The sequence below is a fragment of the Lycium barbarum genome, chromosome 1 (assembly GCF_019175385.1).
Source record: "Lycium barbarum isolate Lr01 chromosome 1, ASM1917538v2, whole genome shotgun sequence".
Classification (NCBI taxonomy): Eukaryota; Viridiplantae; Streptophyta; class Magnoliopsida; order Solanales; family Solanaceae; genus Lycium; species Lycium barbarum.
In genome coordinates this window covers 68270891-68289956 of record NC_083337.1, presented here as the reverse complement: position 1 = coordinate 68289956, position 19066 = coordinate 68270891, and the positions used below count along the sequence as shown (strand labels likewise).

The 19066-nt window shown below is 35.6% G+C and overlaps 2 protein-coding genes across 2 annotated transcripts; one reads left to right on the top strand and one right to left on the bottom strand.

Annotated features, from left to right (window-relative positions):
- The first annotated feature begins 4355 nt into the window (after positions 1-4355).
- On the top strand, positions 4356-6906 carry LOC132612117 (uncharacterized). The gene is made up of 4 exons (XM_060326454.1): positions 4356-4636; positions 4963-5513; positions 5625-6235; positions 6466-6906. The coding sequence occupies exons 1-4, from the start codon at positions 4356-4358 to the stop codon at positions 6904-6906; spliced, it is 1884 nt and encodes a 627-aa protein (XP_060182437.1).
- Positions 6907-8569: 1663 nt separating this feature from the next.
- LOC132612109 (uncharacterized) lies at positions 8570-13954 on the bottom strand. Its single transcript, XM_060326449.1, has 14 exons — positions 13628-13954; positions 11939-12613; positions 11513-11758; positions 11302-11436; positions 11082-11216; positions 10863-10988; positions 10389-10529; positions 10218-10231; positions 9897-10107; positions 9567-9798; positions 9332-9454; positions 9082-9218; positions 8938-8991; positions 8570-8857 (listed from the first exon to the last, which is right to left on the bottom strand). Exons 1-14 carry the CDS (start codon positions 13952-13954, stop codon positions 8570-8572), a joined length of 2844 nt encoding a protein of 947 aa, XP_060182432.1.
- Positions 13955-19066: the final 5112 nt, after the last annotated feature.

The following is a 19066-nucleotide window of genomic DNA, read 5'->3' as shown; positions in this document are numbered from 1 at the left end:
TAATTGATAGCTGTATGGCAATGGCTTCTCAGCCCGGTATGGACATCGCTCGAGTGCAGGCATATGCACAGGGAGTTGAGGGCCGACGTAGAGGGCGCCAACCTGATAGAGAGTATGACAGGGGTCAGCATAAGAGAGTTAGATCAGCTGGGTATTCTGGTGAGTTTCGGGGCGGGCAGCCCCAGCAGCAGTATAATAGCTATCCTTCTCAGCCGGCACGGAGTGAACCTCCACGATTCACTGGTAGAAGGTTTGATAGCACAGGGTATTCAGAAGCTAGTCAAAACTCCATGACTTCAGGTTTCCAGATGCACAGGGATTCAGGACAGACGAGGCCATCTATACCACAGTGCCCTCGATGTGGCAGGCACCATCTGGGGGAATGCCGCCGCATTACTGGTGCTTGTTTCTCTTGCAGCCGTCAAGGCCATACTATGAGGGAGTGTCGATTTGGGGGTGGTGCAGGTGGTGCAGCTCAGCCTACGGGGTTAGTTGCTGGTTCTTCTTCTTCAGTTGCCATGCGTCCTATGGGACAAGGTATTCCGACACCAGCAGGCCGTGGCAGAGGCCGTGGAGGGGCTTCCAGTTCTGGCGGTCCTTCAAACTGCTTATATGCTTTAGCTAGCAGACAGGATCAGGAAGCGTCGCCAAATGTGGTCACAGGTATACTATCGATTTTCTCCCGAGATGTATATGCATTGATAGACCCAGGCTCCACACTGTCATATATTTCTCTCTTTGCTGTTAAAAAAAAAATATATATATATATATAGGGATAAATTATGACGAGTTTATAGTAAGAGGAGTAGTAGTATGATTAAGATGAGAGTACAGAGGAAAATGAATTGTGACGGATGCAAATGTATTGGTAAGACAGACTGTGAGGTTGTGAAGGATAAGATTGACTAGGAAGGGTGAAAGGTTCAGTATGCTTATACAACACTAATGTAACATTCGAGGACGAATGTTATAAAGGGGGGAAGGATGTTATATCCCATATTTTCATACATTGGGACGTTTTAAACTAAACGTGACAAGTTAAAGACAAGAATATTTTAAGGTACGAAGTAGAGACTTTAACTTCCGGTTTCGTTTCAAGTCACAATTTACCTACAATTTCGTTTGGCATGGAAGTATTAATGGAAAAATTGGGATTAAACTAACCATAATTGGATTAATAAGTGGGATTGGAAAGACAAAAATCAGTCCACTTTTAAGCCATGTTTGGCCGTGCACTATAGTGGGATAGTCAAAGAATCTTGACCCAAGTTAGTGGGATACACATGTTCAAATCATGGGGGAAACATATATACAAAAAAAATCTGATTCATTAACAATACACAAGTTCATTTCAACACTTACAAACTAAGAACACTTAGAGAGAGAAGGGGAGCTCTCGGCCAAGAACTAGCCGAGAGTTAGGTCCAAAATTTGCTCCAAAAAAATCAGTTTCTTCACCAATTTTACTCCTCAGCTAGTGTACAAGAACGTGTAGTAGTTTCGGAAAAGAAACAAGGAGGTGTAGCACCTCACTAGGGTTGAAGATTCGGCCAAAGTGAAGAACAAGTTGTAAGGTAAGAATGTTTATTGTTCTTGTGTTGCATGATGATTTGAATGTATAGTTCATGAAGGTTGTAGGATTGTTGTTGTAGTTGAAGTAGGGGGTGAGCCGTGAGTAGTGGTGAAGTCATGGTTGATTTCATTTTGCTTGTATTGTTGATGAATTGAATATGTGTCAACATACGTAAATGAACAAAGATTTTAGAAGTTGGTTTATGATGTTGTATATTGGTATTGGACTGTTTTTCTTAAAATTTAAATGAGCCGTGAGTTGTAGGCTTTAATGGAATCATGTTTAATCTTCTTGTACATGTATTGGAAGTGGATTGAATGTGTTGTAGTATGGATAAATGGATGAAAATCATGAAGTTGTTGGAGTGGTGTTGTAGCCGTGTGAGGGGACTGTTTTAGGGGAGATTATGGACTGTTTTGTGTCACATTTTGATTGTTGTTGTTATGGACATTATGGTGTATTGTATGCATGTTGAATATGTGAATTGAGGTGTTAAAGAAATGAATTATGTTGAAGCATACAAGCAGTCCTAAAACAGTGGACTGTTTTAGTGCTAGAAGTGAATTTGTATGTGTTGAGTGTTGATTCTTGTTGTGAACGTTTAGTGAAAGTGAAGTGCAATGATTCAGGTCGAAATTGGAATGATTTGTGGGCTGTTGTAAGAATGGAAATGATGCTAAAACAGTTCCAAGAATCATGAAAGTAATGTCATTAAACGTGTTGTTGTTGTTGTAAGTTAAAACTGGAAAATTGCTAAGTGAGAATGGAAATGTCATGTGTGTTGTTTAGCCGTGTGTATGGGACAGTTTTGAATGATGTATGGACTGCCCAAGTTCCCTAAGTCATTTTTAAACAAGTTTGGATTAATATATGAAAGAACGATTAGCAATGTTAGCTTGTAGCGCTAGTTGGTTTGAATGCGAACGAAACGTCGTTTAAATGTTAGAAAGGGATTGTGAGCGTCAAAATACGTATTGAATTCCCTTGTAGACTAATTGTAGCTCTTGATATCTTGATATAGGATAAGTGTTTTTGGGCAGCAAGTACAAGTTATACTACGACTGTACGCTAAAGGTATGTAACGCCTATTCCTTCTTTCTTTTGGCATGTCCTAGACGTAAGTATGAAACGATATGAACCTTGGGGTAAATTCTACTCTCTAGTTCCATGCATGACTTATGATTCTATATTTCCTTAATGCTATTGTCACAAGCCTACTATATGATTGACTAATTAATGATGTATAGAAGTTCCTACTCTTAAAGAATTGCACAAATAGAGGCATACTTGACTTTCAAAAGCTACACCATGTTAAGTTGGTACATGTACACGAAATCTGAAACGTTTCTTGTTATAATTTGTTATGAGACTTAAAAAGAACTGAATATGAATATTATTTTGACACTTTAGAGCTGGTTAGTGCTTGTCCATTGAGTCTCAAAGAATTAATTGCATATATGTGGTTGCTATTTATTCTGCTCATGCTTACCGCTATATCCTTCACTGAGTCCCGGGCCAGGACACGTTCTCGTGCACATATTTACTATATTAATCACCGAGTCCCTCACTTGAGGGCCGGGACACGTTATATATATATATATATATATATATATATATATATATATATATATATATATATATATATATATATATATATATATATATATATATATATATATATATATATATATATATATATATATATATATATGATGATATGATGATATGATGATGTGATGATATGATGATATGATGATGTGATGATATGATGACATGATGATATGGAGATGGTGGCCAGGAGGGCATATTCCCTATTACCGAGTCCCTTATTAAAGGGCCGGGACACGTCTATGTTTATGGTTCATGATGCTATGATTTTAATTACCGAGTCCCTCACTAAAGGGCCGGGACACGTTATATATGTTATATACAGAATGATTATGCAGCTTAATTACAAAACTCTATATTGATATTGATATGAGAACGATACAAATGAAATATGTCCAAAGGTAAGTTTTATGAAATTCTGATTGTTGCATTGAGTCCTATACACTTTGTCTCAGTATGAGTATATTACTATGTTTCATGCTTTACATGCTCAGTACATATTCCGTACTGACCCCCTTTCTTCGGGGGGCTGCGTTCATGCCCGCAGTTACAGACGCTCGTTTTTGAGATCCGCCAGCTTAGGATATCTATTCAGCTACTTTGAAGTGCTCCTTTGTTCCGGAGCCTAGCTTGTGGTATAACTCCCTTTTGTTGTATATGTATGTGTTATTCGGGGTACGGCGGGGCCCTGTCCCGTCAGAAGATACTATCATTACTCTTAGAGGTCTGCGGACATCTTTGTGAGTCCGTATATAGTTGTTGTTGCGTTGTATGACTATGACTTATGTTTGGGGCGTACCCATTCGTAATGGAAGCCTTGTCGGCTTGCATATATATGTTTGTTTGGTATGTTGCATATCGTGGCAGCCTTGTCGGCTTGCGTAGAAATATATACGTTGTTGTTTAAAAATTGTAACTCCTCAGGAGACAGGTGCCTACGACATACAGAATTGTGACAGCTTTAAATAACGTCCTGCCGTTTTTATGTAAATAGGTTCATGATATGCTGGTTGCAAATGATTATAGTTAACGGATGATATAAGTGTCCAAGTCGGGCACTAGTCACGGCCTACGGGGTTGGGTCGTGACAGGTGTTACGGTGTATGTGGAACTGAAGAAAGAGAACAAAGCATTACCAATGTACCCATTATGTATCATTACAACTGATAGAAGCATGAAGATATGTATATCGGATGAGAGTTGTGTTGAAGGTGATTATTTGCAAATCGGATACACGAATCAAACAGTTGGTTCACGTGATTTTGCATCATCAAGTTGTGGAAAGGCTGATTTGTTATTCGAAAACAACAAGGGTATGGTTATTGATGACAAGAACCAAAAAGTAGTTGTCGTCGATCAAGTATACAAGGATAAATATACATTAAAAGCTGTGATGGTGAATTATGCAATTACGAACAGGTTCAACTATCGGACAGAAAGGAGCAATGCAATAAGGTACTAAATGTGCATTTGTTTATGTATTTGCAACTGTGTGTTGTTATGTATTTGAACCGTGACAGTGTATGTTTGTTAATTTGTACGAGTGGAAGTGTTTCTTAGCATGTGTATGTTTATTATAAAGTAGAATCAAAACTGATTTATGTGTATTTGTACTCATAAACAATGTATTTGGTCTGGGTTGCATTTGATTAACTTATTTACATATGGTAGAATTACTCATCTGTCCTTTGTATTAATAATACAAGAATAAATACATTACTGATGTATTTTACATTAATATGTTTTTTTATTTATTTATTTCTTTTATTTTTTTGTTGTAGCTACACTCTTGTGTGCATATCAGGAGAGTGTGATTGGAAATTCAGGGCGTCAAGTGTCGGTAAGTTAGGAATGTTTAGAGTTAGGGAGTTTCAAGACAAACATACATGTCCATTAAAGGAAAAAGTTTATTCCCAAGGCCAAGCTACAAGTCGGTTGATAAGTGAGATTGTCAAACCAAAAATATCAAATCATAAGAGGAAATATACACCTAAAGACATTGCGGAGGACGTCAAAAATGATTTTGGAATGGATGTGTCATACATGGTTGCTTGGCGGGCCAAAGAAAGGACGATGAACGATTTAATGGGTGAACCGGCTGAATCTTATAAAAGAGTACCTGGATATCTATACATATGGGATAAGACTTATCCGGGTTCACATATTAGAATGCGTAAAACCTGCAAAAATGAATTTCTGTATGTTTTTATAGCACTATATGCATTTATCAAAGGCTTTGATTATTGTCGGCCAATTGTGGTGGTTGATGGAAGCCACTTAAAAACACCATACAATGGAACATTTGTCTTGGCAAGCACATTAGACGGTGCAGGTATGTCAAAAAAATACATATTAATTTATTACCTCAATATATATTTTATATGTTTTGGACAAATACAAAATGTATTTTATTAGTTTTTTTTCTTCTTAACTGTATCTCCAGACAACATACTTCCCTTAGCATATGGTGTGATTGATTCTGAGAATGACAGATCATGGACGTGGTTTTTTGAGCGTTTCAGAGAATCATATGGAATTAGAGAGAATATGTGTATCGTATCAGATAGGCATGAAAGTATAAACAAGGCTGTTTGTCGAATTTATCCAGAAGTTGCACATTATGCATGTATTTGGCATCTGTGGGGTAATGTATGTAAAAAATACAAGAAGAGCCATGATATGCTGAGTCCTGTTTTTTATTCCATGGCAAAGGCATACACGCAGGATGATTTCGATGAGTTAATGGGAAAGGTTCAAAAGGTAGATATGCGCGTGGCAGGGTATTTGGAATCGGCTGGTAGAGACAAGTGGGCTAGATTGTATGCATCTATTAATCGAGGGTGGACAATGACTTCTAACATAGCAGAGTGCATTAACCGACATCTTCTAGCAGCTAGAGAACTGCCTATATATGACTTTCTCGAAGAAGTTAGAAGGATGTTTGGGAGATGGAATTACAATAACCGGAGAAATGGAACATACACGTTCACTACACTCGGTAAAAAGTTTCAGGAGATGCTATCAATCAACGAGTATCTATGTCTACGAATGACGGTATGTTTCAGTTTAATGCGTGTTATAATTTATTTGAAAAACTTGTACTTGTACTAATCTGGTGTTTCTACACATTATACAGTTGTGTATTTGGTATCTATGAACAGTTAGTGTTAATGTAAATTATATGAATCCTTGAAAATTTATTTGTATTTGTTTAATGGTTTGTTCATTTATTTTAAAATTCTGATTGGTTCAATAACAAATACATGTAATATTTATTTTTTCAGGTAGAACCGTCAACCGAATTCGTGTACACAGTACATGATGGAGGACGGCGATTCATTCTTAATTTGAATAGCAAAACTTGCAGTTGTCGTATGTTTCAACTAGATGAAATCCCCTGCCCGCATGCATGGGCTGTCATTAAAAAGAAAAATCTGGTTGCTGAGGATTATTGCTCTGATTTGTTCAAACCGGAGACCGTGTTGAAGACATATGATGTACCTGTGGATCCTCTACCCGACGAGCGTGAATGGAACATTCCCAAAAACAACTTGGAGGATGTGGTTTTGCCACCAAGATACAAGAGACCGCCTGGTAGGCCAAAGAAGAGGCGTGATAAGCCTTTAAGTGAATTGTTGTTTGGAAAGAGCAGACATGCTTGCAGTACTTGTGGACAACTTGGGCACAATAGACGTTCATGTAGTTTTGAGCCTATGAGGAAGTGAATTTTTCTTGTGTTCCTATCCATTTAACTGTATTACCGAAGATAGATTGGTTATTTAAGTATTTTAACACTTGTGTCAAAAACTTCTATTGACACATGTTGTAGTATTATAGAAATTTTTGCAATGAAATGAATGTCCCATTCAAAATTATCTTAATTGAATTTTTTTTCCCGATACGTATGGTGTTTTTTTCAACTTCAAAAAATAATGCGTACTTGGTAAAATAACATACATATTATATCTGTAAAAATGATAAAGTTGTTTTTATTTTGTAATTTTTTTTTGATTGGAGGCTCGTAGTTGTGCGGGTAATGTCAACTAAACATTATGTATTTGTTGGCCTTCTGAAAATTGTATAAACTGTAATAGAACATACATGGTTTTTGTGATCCTGGTGTCTGAAATTACACAGTAATGTTCATGTATTTTTAACACAAAAAAAGACAACCCATGTTCCGGTATGAAAATGGTGTTGTCTATTCAACCTCATAACACAGCATATGTGGTATAAAAACGTACGTATTGTTTCCGAAACTGATGAAGATGGTTTATTTGAAGTAATATTTTTTTATTGAAATCATATAGTTGTGCTGGTCATGTCAAATACGCAAGATGTGTTTATTAAACTAAAACATATCTAAAATATACATATTTTGTGAACCTGGTGAATTAAACATACATATTTTGTGAACCTGGTGAATAAATGTATTTATGGATTCATGATGTCACATTTTACTGTATTTTTTCCAAACTTCAGATTAATTTGACAATATATGGAACTAAGTATATCAAACATATGGAACATAAAACCACTGAGATTTCTTTGGTTAAATGATAATTATCCAACATAAGTCAAAATACATCTAAAAACATCAGATTGTTTGCTGTAATGAAAAAAAGGACAAAAAACATCGAATGCACGAATAGTATTTATCAAACATCAATTGCATCTACAGTGTCATAATCGATTGCTGGCCTAATCGGTCTTGGTGGAACTTCATTATCACTCTCTGCTTTGTCAGCAACCTTGCCTTCAGCGTAGTCCCATAAGAGTACACCGTATCTCATACGCTGCATGTATGCATCAATGACATCTGGAATCCTTTCACCCGATGTCAAATACTCAGCATACGCTGCCACAAAGACACCACAGTCCCAAAAAAAAAAAAAACAGATAAGAACTTGTATTAGAAAATATATGTTTCAAGTTCTAAATAAGGTATCTCAAGTTCAAACAACTCATGTATTTTAGAAGAATAATAAATTGATATGATATATCATGTATTTGATACACTAAGATATTTTTAAAAATATATGTCTACAACTTACGTGCTACCAGCAGTTTGATGCGGCAGATTATCAACATAGACAACTTCAAGGATATCGATCTATCCCTTATCCGCATATGCTGGGTCTTTCACCAAATCTATGCTTTTTTGATTTACATAGAATCCAACCAGATGTAGGAAATGTGGCAGAAGTGTAGCAAGCTTTTTTATTTCATTCCTAACAACTGCGTTGTGCCCGGCTGATTGATACGAGTTGTAAACATACAGACGCTTGTACATTTAAAAAAAGAAGAAGAAGAATTCAGCGGTAAAATAATGAATGAAACACTAATGATAAAATATTTAATTCATCATTAAAAATACCTGTCCTTGAATTAAAGGAGTACCAATAACCAATGATTTTCTTCTTGTATATTCACCGGTATTAGCACGTTGTCAACCGTATGCCACGGGACATTGACAATAAGCCTGTGGCCCTTAACATACTCAATCAATACTTGCTCTTCATTTGCCACATTTGTCTGGGTTTCAACATTGCGATATGCGTGGTGGACCACATCAATTCTCTGCTTGAATAGGCAGTCAATAGTGGTGAAGCTGAAATTGTTCCTTTTATCATACTTTCCTTTCTTCCGAAAGTAATAGAAAATGACGTCAATGTGCTGGAATTGTCAAAAATACATCAATTAATCACATTCAAATACATAAAAAAATTTTAGTAACAAAATGTGGACTTCAGAACCTCTCTGTATTTTACAAATACACAGCAGACCGAATGTCCCTGAAAAATAGCTCTCTGTATTTTACAAATACACAGCAGCTAAAATTCACAAACTGCACGTGTAAAAAACTAGTTGATAGGCATATCATTACTGATAAAAATCACCTTGTCATTCCAAAGCTGACCATCCATCGATAACAGGTAACACCAGTTCTTATCATTGACAATTGTGATGCCAAAATTGAATTTGACTCCATTGTCAAAAACTGCCATTTTTTTTATAATGGTCTTCGTAGTTCTTTCTGCGGCAACAAAACAACCAAATACTTCAACTTATTCACAAAAATCATGCGAAATCACTATATGTAATACTGGGAGAAAAACACATACTTTCTATCGTGCCTCACAAGCAGACCGTTTCGAAGGCAAGTACGGTATTCATCCACCATCTGTACATCAAGTGGACCAGTAATGGGATCTATCTGGAATGGATATTTTTTATCAAATACATGAACATGATCCTTGCACGAACTACTACCTGTGTATTTGGTCTTTAAACATTAACAGTTGCGTATTAAAAAAACAAACAAGTAAATTAAAAATTAGATATATACCAAAATCTGTCACAAACGGTGAAGACTTGTATTTACTGGGGCGTATAGCTCGTGTGATTGATGGATGTAACATGATTTCTTTCCCTGGGGTTTGGCTTGGTAAATACTCATCAGGCAACAACCACTGAGACAACGGCTGCGCGTTACAAACTGCTGCCTGGGGTTCCTCTAAGACAGTTGAGCTGGTGTTTTCCTCGGTTTTTTCTGCATGAACTTGTTCGTTAGTCATTTCTGATTCTGCTATATTTGCTAGCACCTGTGCGATCATCTACTCAAAAAAATACAAAAAGAAACATTATTCAATCACTTGTATGATACATTTTAAAACCGAAAAAATGGCTGAATCAAAATTCGTTGTTATTGAACCTCGGAATTATTTGATTCATCAGAACATTTTTGCTCTTCCACAGTATGTTTCCCCGAACGTTCAACCGAAGTCTTCGGTTCTCCTGAAAGATCACCTCCTTCTGCAATCTCTTCGGTTGAAGCTTCCATCGTATCGCCGCTCTCATTGCCAATATCAACTTGAATATCCGGTGCAAGACCCTTTTCCTTAAGAAAAACACAGGCCAAAAGTCTATAAAATACATGAATCTAATAGATAAAAAACTATATAAAATACATAAATACATGAGAAACTATTTGTTGATGATGTCCAAAAGCAGTAAACAAATACATAAGAAAAACAGTGAACAATCTTGCTGTCAAACAAACAGTACACAAAAAAATACATGACACTACTGTTTTTCATATTAATATCAAATACATAATATTTCAAATGCCAGTAGATCCCAAACTTTCATCATACATGAATTATATTTTTTAAAAAATAACATATAAAAATGAGTAAAAATATACCTCTGTTGGATCAGCCGGATGTTCAACCGAAGTCTTCGGTTCTCCTGAAAGATCACCTCCTTCTGCAATCTCTTCGGTTGAAGCTTTCAGCGTATCGCCGCTATCATTGCTAATACCGACTTGAGTATCCGGTGCAAGACCCTCTCCTTATAAAAAACACAGGCCAAAGTATATAAAATATATGAATCTAATAGATAAAAAACAATATTAAATACATAATAACATAGAAACTATTTGTTGATGATGTCCAAAAGCAGTAAACAAATACATAAGGAAAACAGTGAACAATCATGCTGTCAAACAAACAGTACACAAAAAAATACATGACACTACTGTTTTTCATATCAATATCAAATAAATAATATTTTAAAGTCCAGTAGATCCCAAATTTTCATCATGCCTGCATTATCTTTTATTAAAAATAACATATAACAATGAGTAAAAAATGATAAATACATAAAAAAAAAAATATACCTCTGTTGGATGCACATCACCCGTATCAGTCTCCATGTGAATATCGTCACCATGGTCCATGTAATCATCTGCTTGTTGATGTATGTTTCCATCATGTAAAGGAACATGAGTTTCACTGTCATCATCCTAAAAAAAAATGATGCATTTGTTAGATACATATGCTTCCTACTTCACACTGAAGGCAATCGTTTGAATACGTATTTATTGATTTGTTTTTGCCTTTTCTGAGTTTTGTTTCCCTTTGACATGTTCCAAAACCTTTTCGAAATTTTTATCAATAATTTTGCGAAGATCCTTGAGCTCAGTAAAAACAACCTTGAGCTCAGTAAAAACAACCTTGAATTCAGCAAGCACCTAAATGGTAAAAACAATAAATTCATTGTAAAAATCCTCATTTTTTGTAGTTTGATGAATATCAAAATAAAATTAAAAAACTTACTTCCTGTTTAAATTGATTAAGTTCCTGCCTCAAACTTGTGAGGTCAACTGATTTACTGGTGGATACGTCATCAACAGGAACGCGGTGGACACTTGGAGCAGTTTTTTCTTTTTTCCTTTGATTGAACCGGCTTATCTACCACCGAAGCAGATTTTTTAGATGATTGTCCAACTGTAGATTTTTTTGGGATTGTGGTTGGTGACTTTTGAACAAGCAATGCTGTCGTCAACATCTTCCCAAGCTTCTTGTGCGGTGGAGATTTTGAAGCATCGTTCTTTTGAGTTTTCTTGGCAGCAGCAACATGGGGAGGTGTTGTGGAAAAATCTGCATATTCATTTTCCTCCTCTTGGTGTGTTTGGGGTGGTGGTGCAAGTCTGTTGACCAAGTATGCACGCAGACCAAGCTTCTCAACCTCTAACATGGTCAAAACAATGTTGTTGAATTTACAACAAATGTCCTGCACATAATATATTGTGAATTGTCAGTTTAGAACCTCTCTGTATTTTACAAATACAGAGCAGACCGAATGTCCTAAAAAATACCTCTCTGTATTTTACAAATACACAGCAGCTAAAATACACAAATTGTACGTGTAAAAAACTAGTTGATAGGCATATATTTAATGTAAGTATTTTACCTCACCGTCCTTAAACATGCCCAACATCAAGTAGTTAACATATGACTTTTGGTTCACTGTTCTCCAATTAAACATTTTTGGGATTCGGCTTCCGCTTTTAACCATTAAATTAGGGTCAACATTAGAGCAACACTCATATATCCACACTTGCATAGCAAAAGGGAAACCCCGTAGACAATAAAACTGCTTCGGCTTGTCCATCTTGTGGTGAATACTCTTAATCAAATCATCAAATGCTTCCTTACTCCATGTATATTCATTGTGCTGTTCACTCTCCACCAAGTCAAAATGATGTCTTGGGACTGTGACGTTCCTCTTTTCACTTGAAAGTATGTAATTATGAATGAAATACAGGATCTCAATCTTTACAACATCTTCATCTGCGTTATCACCAACACCCCAATCCTTGTCTTCAAAGCACTTATTTAAAGTCATCTTTAAAACACTATTATCAGAACCACCGAAATATTCATCCAACAATCTGTTAGGACCCTCATAAAAAACAACTTCATCCCCGTAACACTTCAAACCAGTAATTAAAGCAAATTCAAAAAGTCCGAATGTCAATTCCGTCCCATTAATATCGATAACAAACGCATAGCTATTACTACGCTTCAACTCCCTAACCATAAAACACCTAAATAACTGCCCCTGCACGTCGGTGTCAAATTGCATCTGCATATATTGTCCAAAAACAGTTTTGAAAAATAACTTGAATTATCTATCGGTTAGTTTGTCCTTCAACTCATCTATAATGTTATGGTTCATATATGAAGCGTAACGTATCGGTTGAATGGGGCGACGTTTAACCAGGAATTTAGAGGCCTGAAAGTTTGAATATAATGGCAACACATGAGATACAAAAATATAGACGAATGCTATCCCATATGAATTGTTCAGATCAATAAATACATGCAAACAAAAAACAGTTATTAGGATGTTTAGCTGACAAAAGTTGAACAAATACACCTTTTATCGGACACATACACATGCCTGCTTTTTAAACACATACATAACCTGTTATTAGTTTGAAAAAAATACACAAATGTGAGGAATTACAAATACATGATACATAGTTTGATATTTTGACAACAAAAATGGTTAGTGGAATACATTACACAGTTGTATGTATGTTTCATATACATAACTAATTCAAACAATACAAAAATACATACGAATGCTATCCCATATGAATTGTTCAGATCAATAAATACATGCAAACAAAAACACAATTATTAAGATGTTTAGCTGACAAAAGTTGAACAAATACACCTTTTATCTGACACTTACACATGCCTGCTTTTTAAAACATACATAACCTGTTATTAAATTGATAAAATACACAAATGTGATAAATTACAAATACATGATACATAGTTTGATATTTTGATAACAAAAATGGTTAGTAAAATACATGACACAGTTGTATGTATGTTTCATATACAAAACTAATTCAAACAATACAAAAATACATACGAATGTTATCCCCTCTATTAATGAATTGTTCAGATCAATAAATACATGCAACTATACTTACGCATGCGGTCAAAAATACATGAATCATTAACCGAATTTGGGCAACATGTAAAATACAATTTTATTCACAAATATATATATATATATATATATATATATATATATATATATATATATATATATATATATATATATATATAATGAAAAAAATACCTGCTTGTTCATAGTTAATTGTTGTTCTCCGGTATCTGTCTCTACAACATTCTTCCCTTTGCTACTATAAGCAACATCGGATGTTTTTCTCCTCTTTGTGGCAGTATCAAAATCATTTTTTTCGAAATTAACAGTTGAAGGATTTCTGATTCTGGCAGGATCATGGATTTTCTTAGATCTCCTTTCAGCAACCAATTTCTCAGCAGAAGCTGCATGAACATCATGTTGTTGCTGAGAAATACCCAAATCAAAAGAAGGGGAATCTAAATTTTGAAGAGTATGTGGGATACCTCTTGTAACCCTACCAGATATGCTTTCATCCGCCATTAATTGATGTTTTTCACTACTCAAAATGGGAAACCCTAAGCATTGAAAGTTATTTTTTTTGAAAAAAGTCAAAACTATTGAATTAAATTGACCAAAATACACAAAATAATGAAAACTTACACAAATACACAGCCACCCACGAATCTCGGCACAATATATTGTAGTGGAATCGTGCTTGAAGGTAATGGATAGATTCTGAGGAGAAAAAAAGGGCTAAAATTAATGGAAAGGGAGAGGGAAACTAATGTATATTACGTGAGTTTCAAAAATGGGAAGTTGGGATAGTGTTTACCTTTTTTTATGGTGTATTTGAGAACTGATAAGTGCAAGTTACTGTTGTATCTAGAATGGGTAATTTAGAAAATTAATTAGCTATTATTATTAATTTTAATAAAAGGTAGTTATTAACATTAAATAGGTAGTAAAAGTAGCTATAACAAGTAAATTTTCCATTTGAAAAAATCCCAAGAAACCAAGTGGTTTGTAGACCATAAATACTCTGGTAGGCCCAATTATTACTGGGAAATTGGCACTGTGTACCAACTAAGGGACCAAATTGGCATGGATTAGCCATATTTTGAGTATTTGGCACAAAATGATCATTTTCCACTTTTTCGGTCAATAAAAGTAGCAACCACCCACAAACATTCTCCTAAAATATCTCTTACTCATTTAGAACGGGATATCTCGTCTTGTTATAAAATCATAAAACTAGAAGAAGAATATTATAGAGAAGAGAGGAAAATTCTTATTATTTCTCTTGAGGGATGAATTTATAATGAAGGATAACCTCTATATTTATAGGGGATACCTGATTTGATCCCAAAGTCACTAACCCTAATTTTTTTCCATAAAGATAAACATTCACAATCAAAATTTTTTTTTATAACACTTCCCCTTGAATGTCTATTTGATAGATAATGTGCCTCATTAAAACCATACTTGAAAAAATTCAATGGGAAAAAAATTCTAGTGAAGGAAAAAGAGTACACATGTCTAATAATACGCATTTTGGCTGCTTCATTAAAAACCTTACCAGGAAAGCCCAATTGGGACAAGACCTTGGTTAAGGGAAAAAGAGGACAACGCATATTAACTCCCCCTGATGAGAACCTTGATAAAAAACTTGAATCTTCGCATCCCAATCTTGTGCACCATCTTCTTGACAGTTGCAGTTGGTAGAGACTTGGTGAACAAATCAATCATATTATCACATGAACGAATCTGTTGCACGTTGATATCACCATTCTTTTGGAGATCGTGTGTGAAGAACAACTTTGGTGAAATATGCTTTGTCCTTTTATGAAACCTCTCTTTAGTTGGGCTATGTATGTTGTTGTATCTTCAGTCTTTAGATAGAGTTGCATCGGCATATAATATTGTTGAAATAACTCCAACTGCATTCCTGACGTTCTTTATAAACATATGTTATCTTTATATGATTTCACTGTCATGTAGAACAACATCGTTTGATTGTAATCCCTCATAGTCATAGCAAAATAGATAAATGCATCAATTGCATAAAGATATGGCTCTTTAGAACCAAAGAATTCTGCAAGTTTCTTATTTCAACTTCTTTCAGCAGATAATCTATTTCTTTTGGAAACTCTTCAAGAGTTTTGAATAATATACAAGTCATCAACTTACACAACAATATAACAGATTTTTATTTTCATAAAAACGTAAGGATAATTAGAGTCATTTTTACACTTGGTCAGTGAATATTCATTAAGGTGATCAAATCGCGTCCACCTTGCTTAACTTAATTCAAACAAGAATTATGAATAAATTTCTAGAACTTGTATATGCTTCAAGCATTTAAAATTCTTCAATAACTTTCACAAAATTTTTGTCATGTGACAATATTCATTAATATTTAAATGCATGACATTTTCTAATATCTGGACTGCAGGTCCAATAATCTTGAAGCTTACCAAAATGCGTCATTTCACTTTGTAATAATGTCTATGTTAGCATCATTTATAGACGTAGAATTCAGATCCTCACAATCTTTTACAATGTTGCGCTATATTGTACCAAATATATCGTCGACGATATATCATTTGTATTGGTTCGCAATGTGACATAACTTATTGAGATCTCATCACTTTCATTATTTTTAGGTACCTAAACCTCTCACGAAGGTTAATGAAGCGGTATGTCGTATGCTCTTCAAGAGCAAATTGCCTCCTTATTATGACCAGTTTGATCAATTGCTCCTCTCTTTTAGGTCAACAAATGCTTCTAGCATTTGACTTGAATTACCTTTGAATGAGGATCAACACTAATGATAATTCATAGCATATTTCTTAGCTTCTTATTCTAACATATATTGCATATCCTCTTTGGGGAATTCATATTCGTGCATCTGCTAGATTATTTGGATATATTACTGCACATCAAAAGCTATTAGATGAGAAAATATTTTGTTGCTGACCCTGAACCAATTGTGAGGTAAGAATTTATCTAATTTATTGATCTGATGCATACAAGTGTTGTTGTATGCAATATATCTTCTATCAGACCAACATATGAGCTTTGTTCGCATAATCAATTATTCAAACCTAACCCAGCTTGGATATAAACCAGCATTATCAAGATGAATAGTCTTGATTACCTAATCTGAAGATTGTGCTCTTAACTCTATTAATTTGAGCAACCAATTATGCAAATGTCAAATTGCAGGTTGACAATAAGGACCCATGTGACTATCTCATGATGCATCTATCTAAGATATCACATAACATGTGAATGGACCCATATTCACCTAGTATAATTTTTTAGAATTTAGGAATCCAATCCCATCATTAGCTAGTATAATTAATAAACCATGAGAACAAGCAACACAAATAAATTGTTGAAGAATCTCCTAGTTTTTCAATATATGTCAAATACTCAATCTGCACATCATATTTGAATCGGATGGCCAAACTGCTCATGCCAATGGATTAAATTATTTATACTAGTAAACGTCAAGTTTACCATGTCATGTGCTATTTGTTTTAGTAAACTTTTGATTTACTATGACCTGAATTTTTTTTTTGTATCTAATAACGACCCGTTTGGTCGTTTAGGCATTTTAATCCTTTTACCCATGTTGACCCTTCCCCAAGCTTTGGTAAAGCATATTTGACTTGTGGGAATGGGTGGAATGGTTCTTGAGGTAGTCGGGCGAATCTTGGTCAAAATTGAGGAAATTAGAGGCTTAAAGTGAAAAACCTTTGACCAATAGTTGAATTTTGAGTAAACAAACTTTTTTGGGAATTTTGTCAATTTCATGAGGCCTAGAGAGTCGTTTATAACTTGGTGGAGTGATTGGTTCAGTTCTCGAAGCACTCGAAGCAGTTTGGTCCCTTGGTTGGAAACTTATTTTTTGAGGTTTTGGGGTGTTGACCGGGTCAAGATGACATCCGTTGGGAATTCTGAGGGCACGGGTGAGTTCATAGCGTGTTTTTACATTGGTATGCATGTTTGATTTGTATCCGGGAGGTCTCGGATGAATGTCGGGTTTTGGGTTGAACTTGGTGAAAAACCAGATTTTGCTGGTTTCTAGTGTGCCGCTTCTACAATGGTTTGGCCACATCTGCAGGCCCATATCTATGAGGCTTGGTCCGCACATACGAGGGTTTACCTTATCGAGCAGTTCTGCGCCTGCGAGGTCTTTTCCGCAAGCGCGGGACCGCACATGCGGAAGTTGTCCCGCATCTACGAGATGCTGAGTTGTTTAATGAATCTGCATCAGTGGAGGTTTCTCCGCAGATGCAAGGTCGGGTTTGCGGGTACGAGTTCTGCAGATGTGAAAATTGCTGTTTCCAGATCCTTAAAATCCCCAACTCGAACCATTTGTTTTCATTCACCAAATTGAAACCTAAAGGAGATTTTGGCGCAATTTTGTGGAGCTTTTGGGTGAATCTTCTTTGGGTAAGTTCCCTACTCTTTCTTTTTTATTTAATTATAGTTAAGTAAGGAATCTATGGTAATTTTTCACGAACTAGTTGGGGAAATTGAGTCATAAACCCTAAGATGTTTTTATGAATCTTATTCAATTCAAATGAGTTTTGTTGGGAAAGTTCTTGAATTCTAATCATATAATCAATGGGTAATTAGTTCGTAAGCTTGAATCTTCCTTTATCTCAAGAATCTAGGCTATGGAAATTGGGGGCTTTCTCTAAATTGGGAATTTTCGATTGCTGATGAAATTAATGCTAAAATGGGACTAGTTTGTGATAATAATTAGTGTTTGGACTTCTTAAGATTTTGGTTAACCTTTTCCAACTTGAAATTTTCGATTTTCCCTCGTGGGCCTGGCTTTCCTTTTTGAAGGTTGTTTTTTACTCGAATAATATTATGGTAATATGGGTATCGTTAGTCTCGGATTGTAATGTAGAATAACAATTTGATAGAGTTTGACCGTTTGAAGGAAATTCGCAAAGGGAAGGCTAGAGTTGGATAGTTCGTAGCACCCGCTCGGCACTGAGGTAGGTTACGACTTACTTGGTGGTTAGACTTCGATTAGTGAAGCATATGTAGAAGTTAGTTATTGATGGGGAATGCATGATAGGCCTTCGAGCATGGCGTGGAGGTCAAATCCAAATAGGTTGGTTCCATCAGCTGTTATGTGGGCTTGTCGCCACTTTTGCTATATTTGTGATCTGTGTTTGCATTCATCTCGCTTGGCATCTCACTTATCATCGAAAAATGGAAGGATAATGAAAATGGCTTGAAATTGTGTTGTGTGTTTCATGAAAAGTAACGAATGATATTTTGGTATGATTACAGTGTTGTTGATATCATGCATGGCATTCATTCTTATTTCATATGGTGACATGATATGAGCTGTGATTTGAAATGATGATAACTGTGAGAGTGTAGCCTCCGCGGTCTTTTTCGGAGAGCGTAAAAGAAAGATGAGAGTTTGTGATCCGAGTTTGTTACCCACGCAGAATGTGTGCTCGTGATCCGAGGTCATTTATCGGAGCAAGAGAGTCCTCGTTGCATAGGTATTTTGCCGGGACGAGGGGCACATGGACTTCGTGAGTCCCTCATGGGTCATGACTTTGAGGCATTGCCCTTAGCATATGTGTACGGTAAGGAAAGTTGGCCAGTGCATTG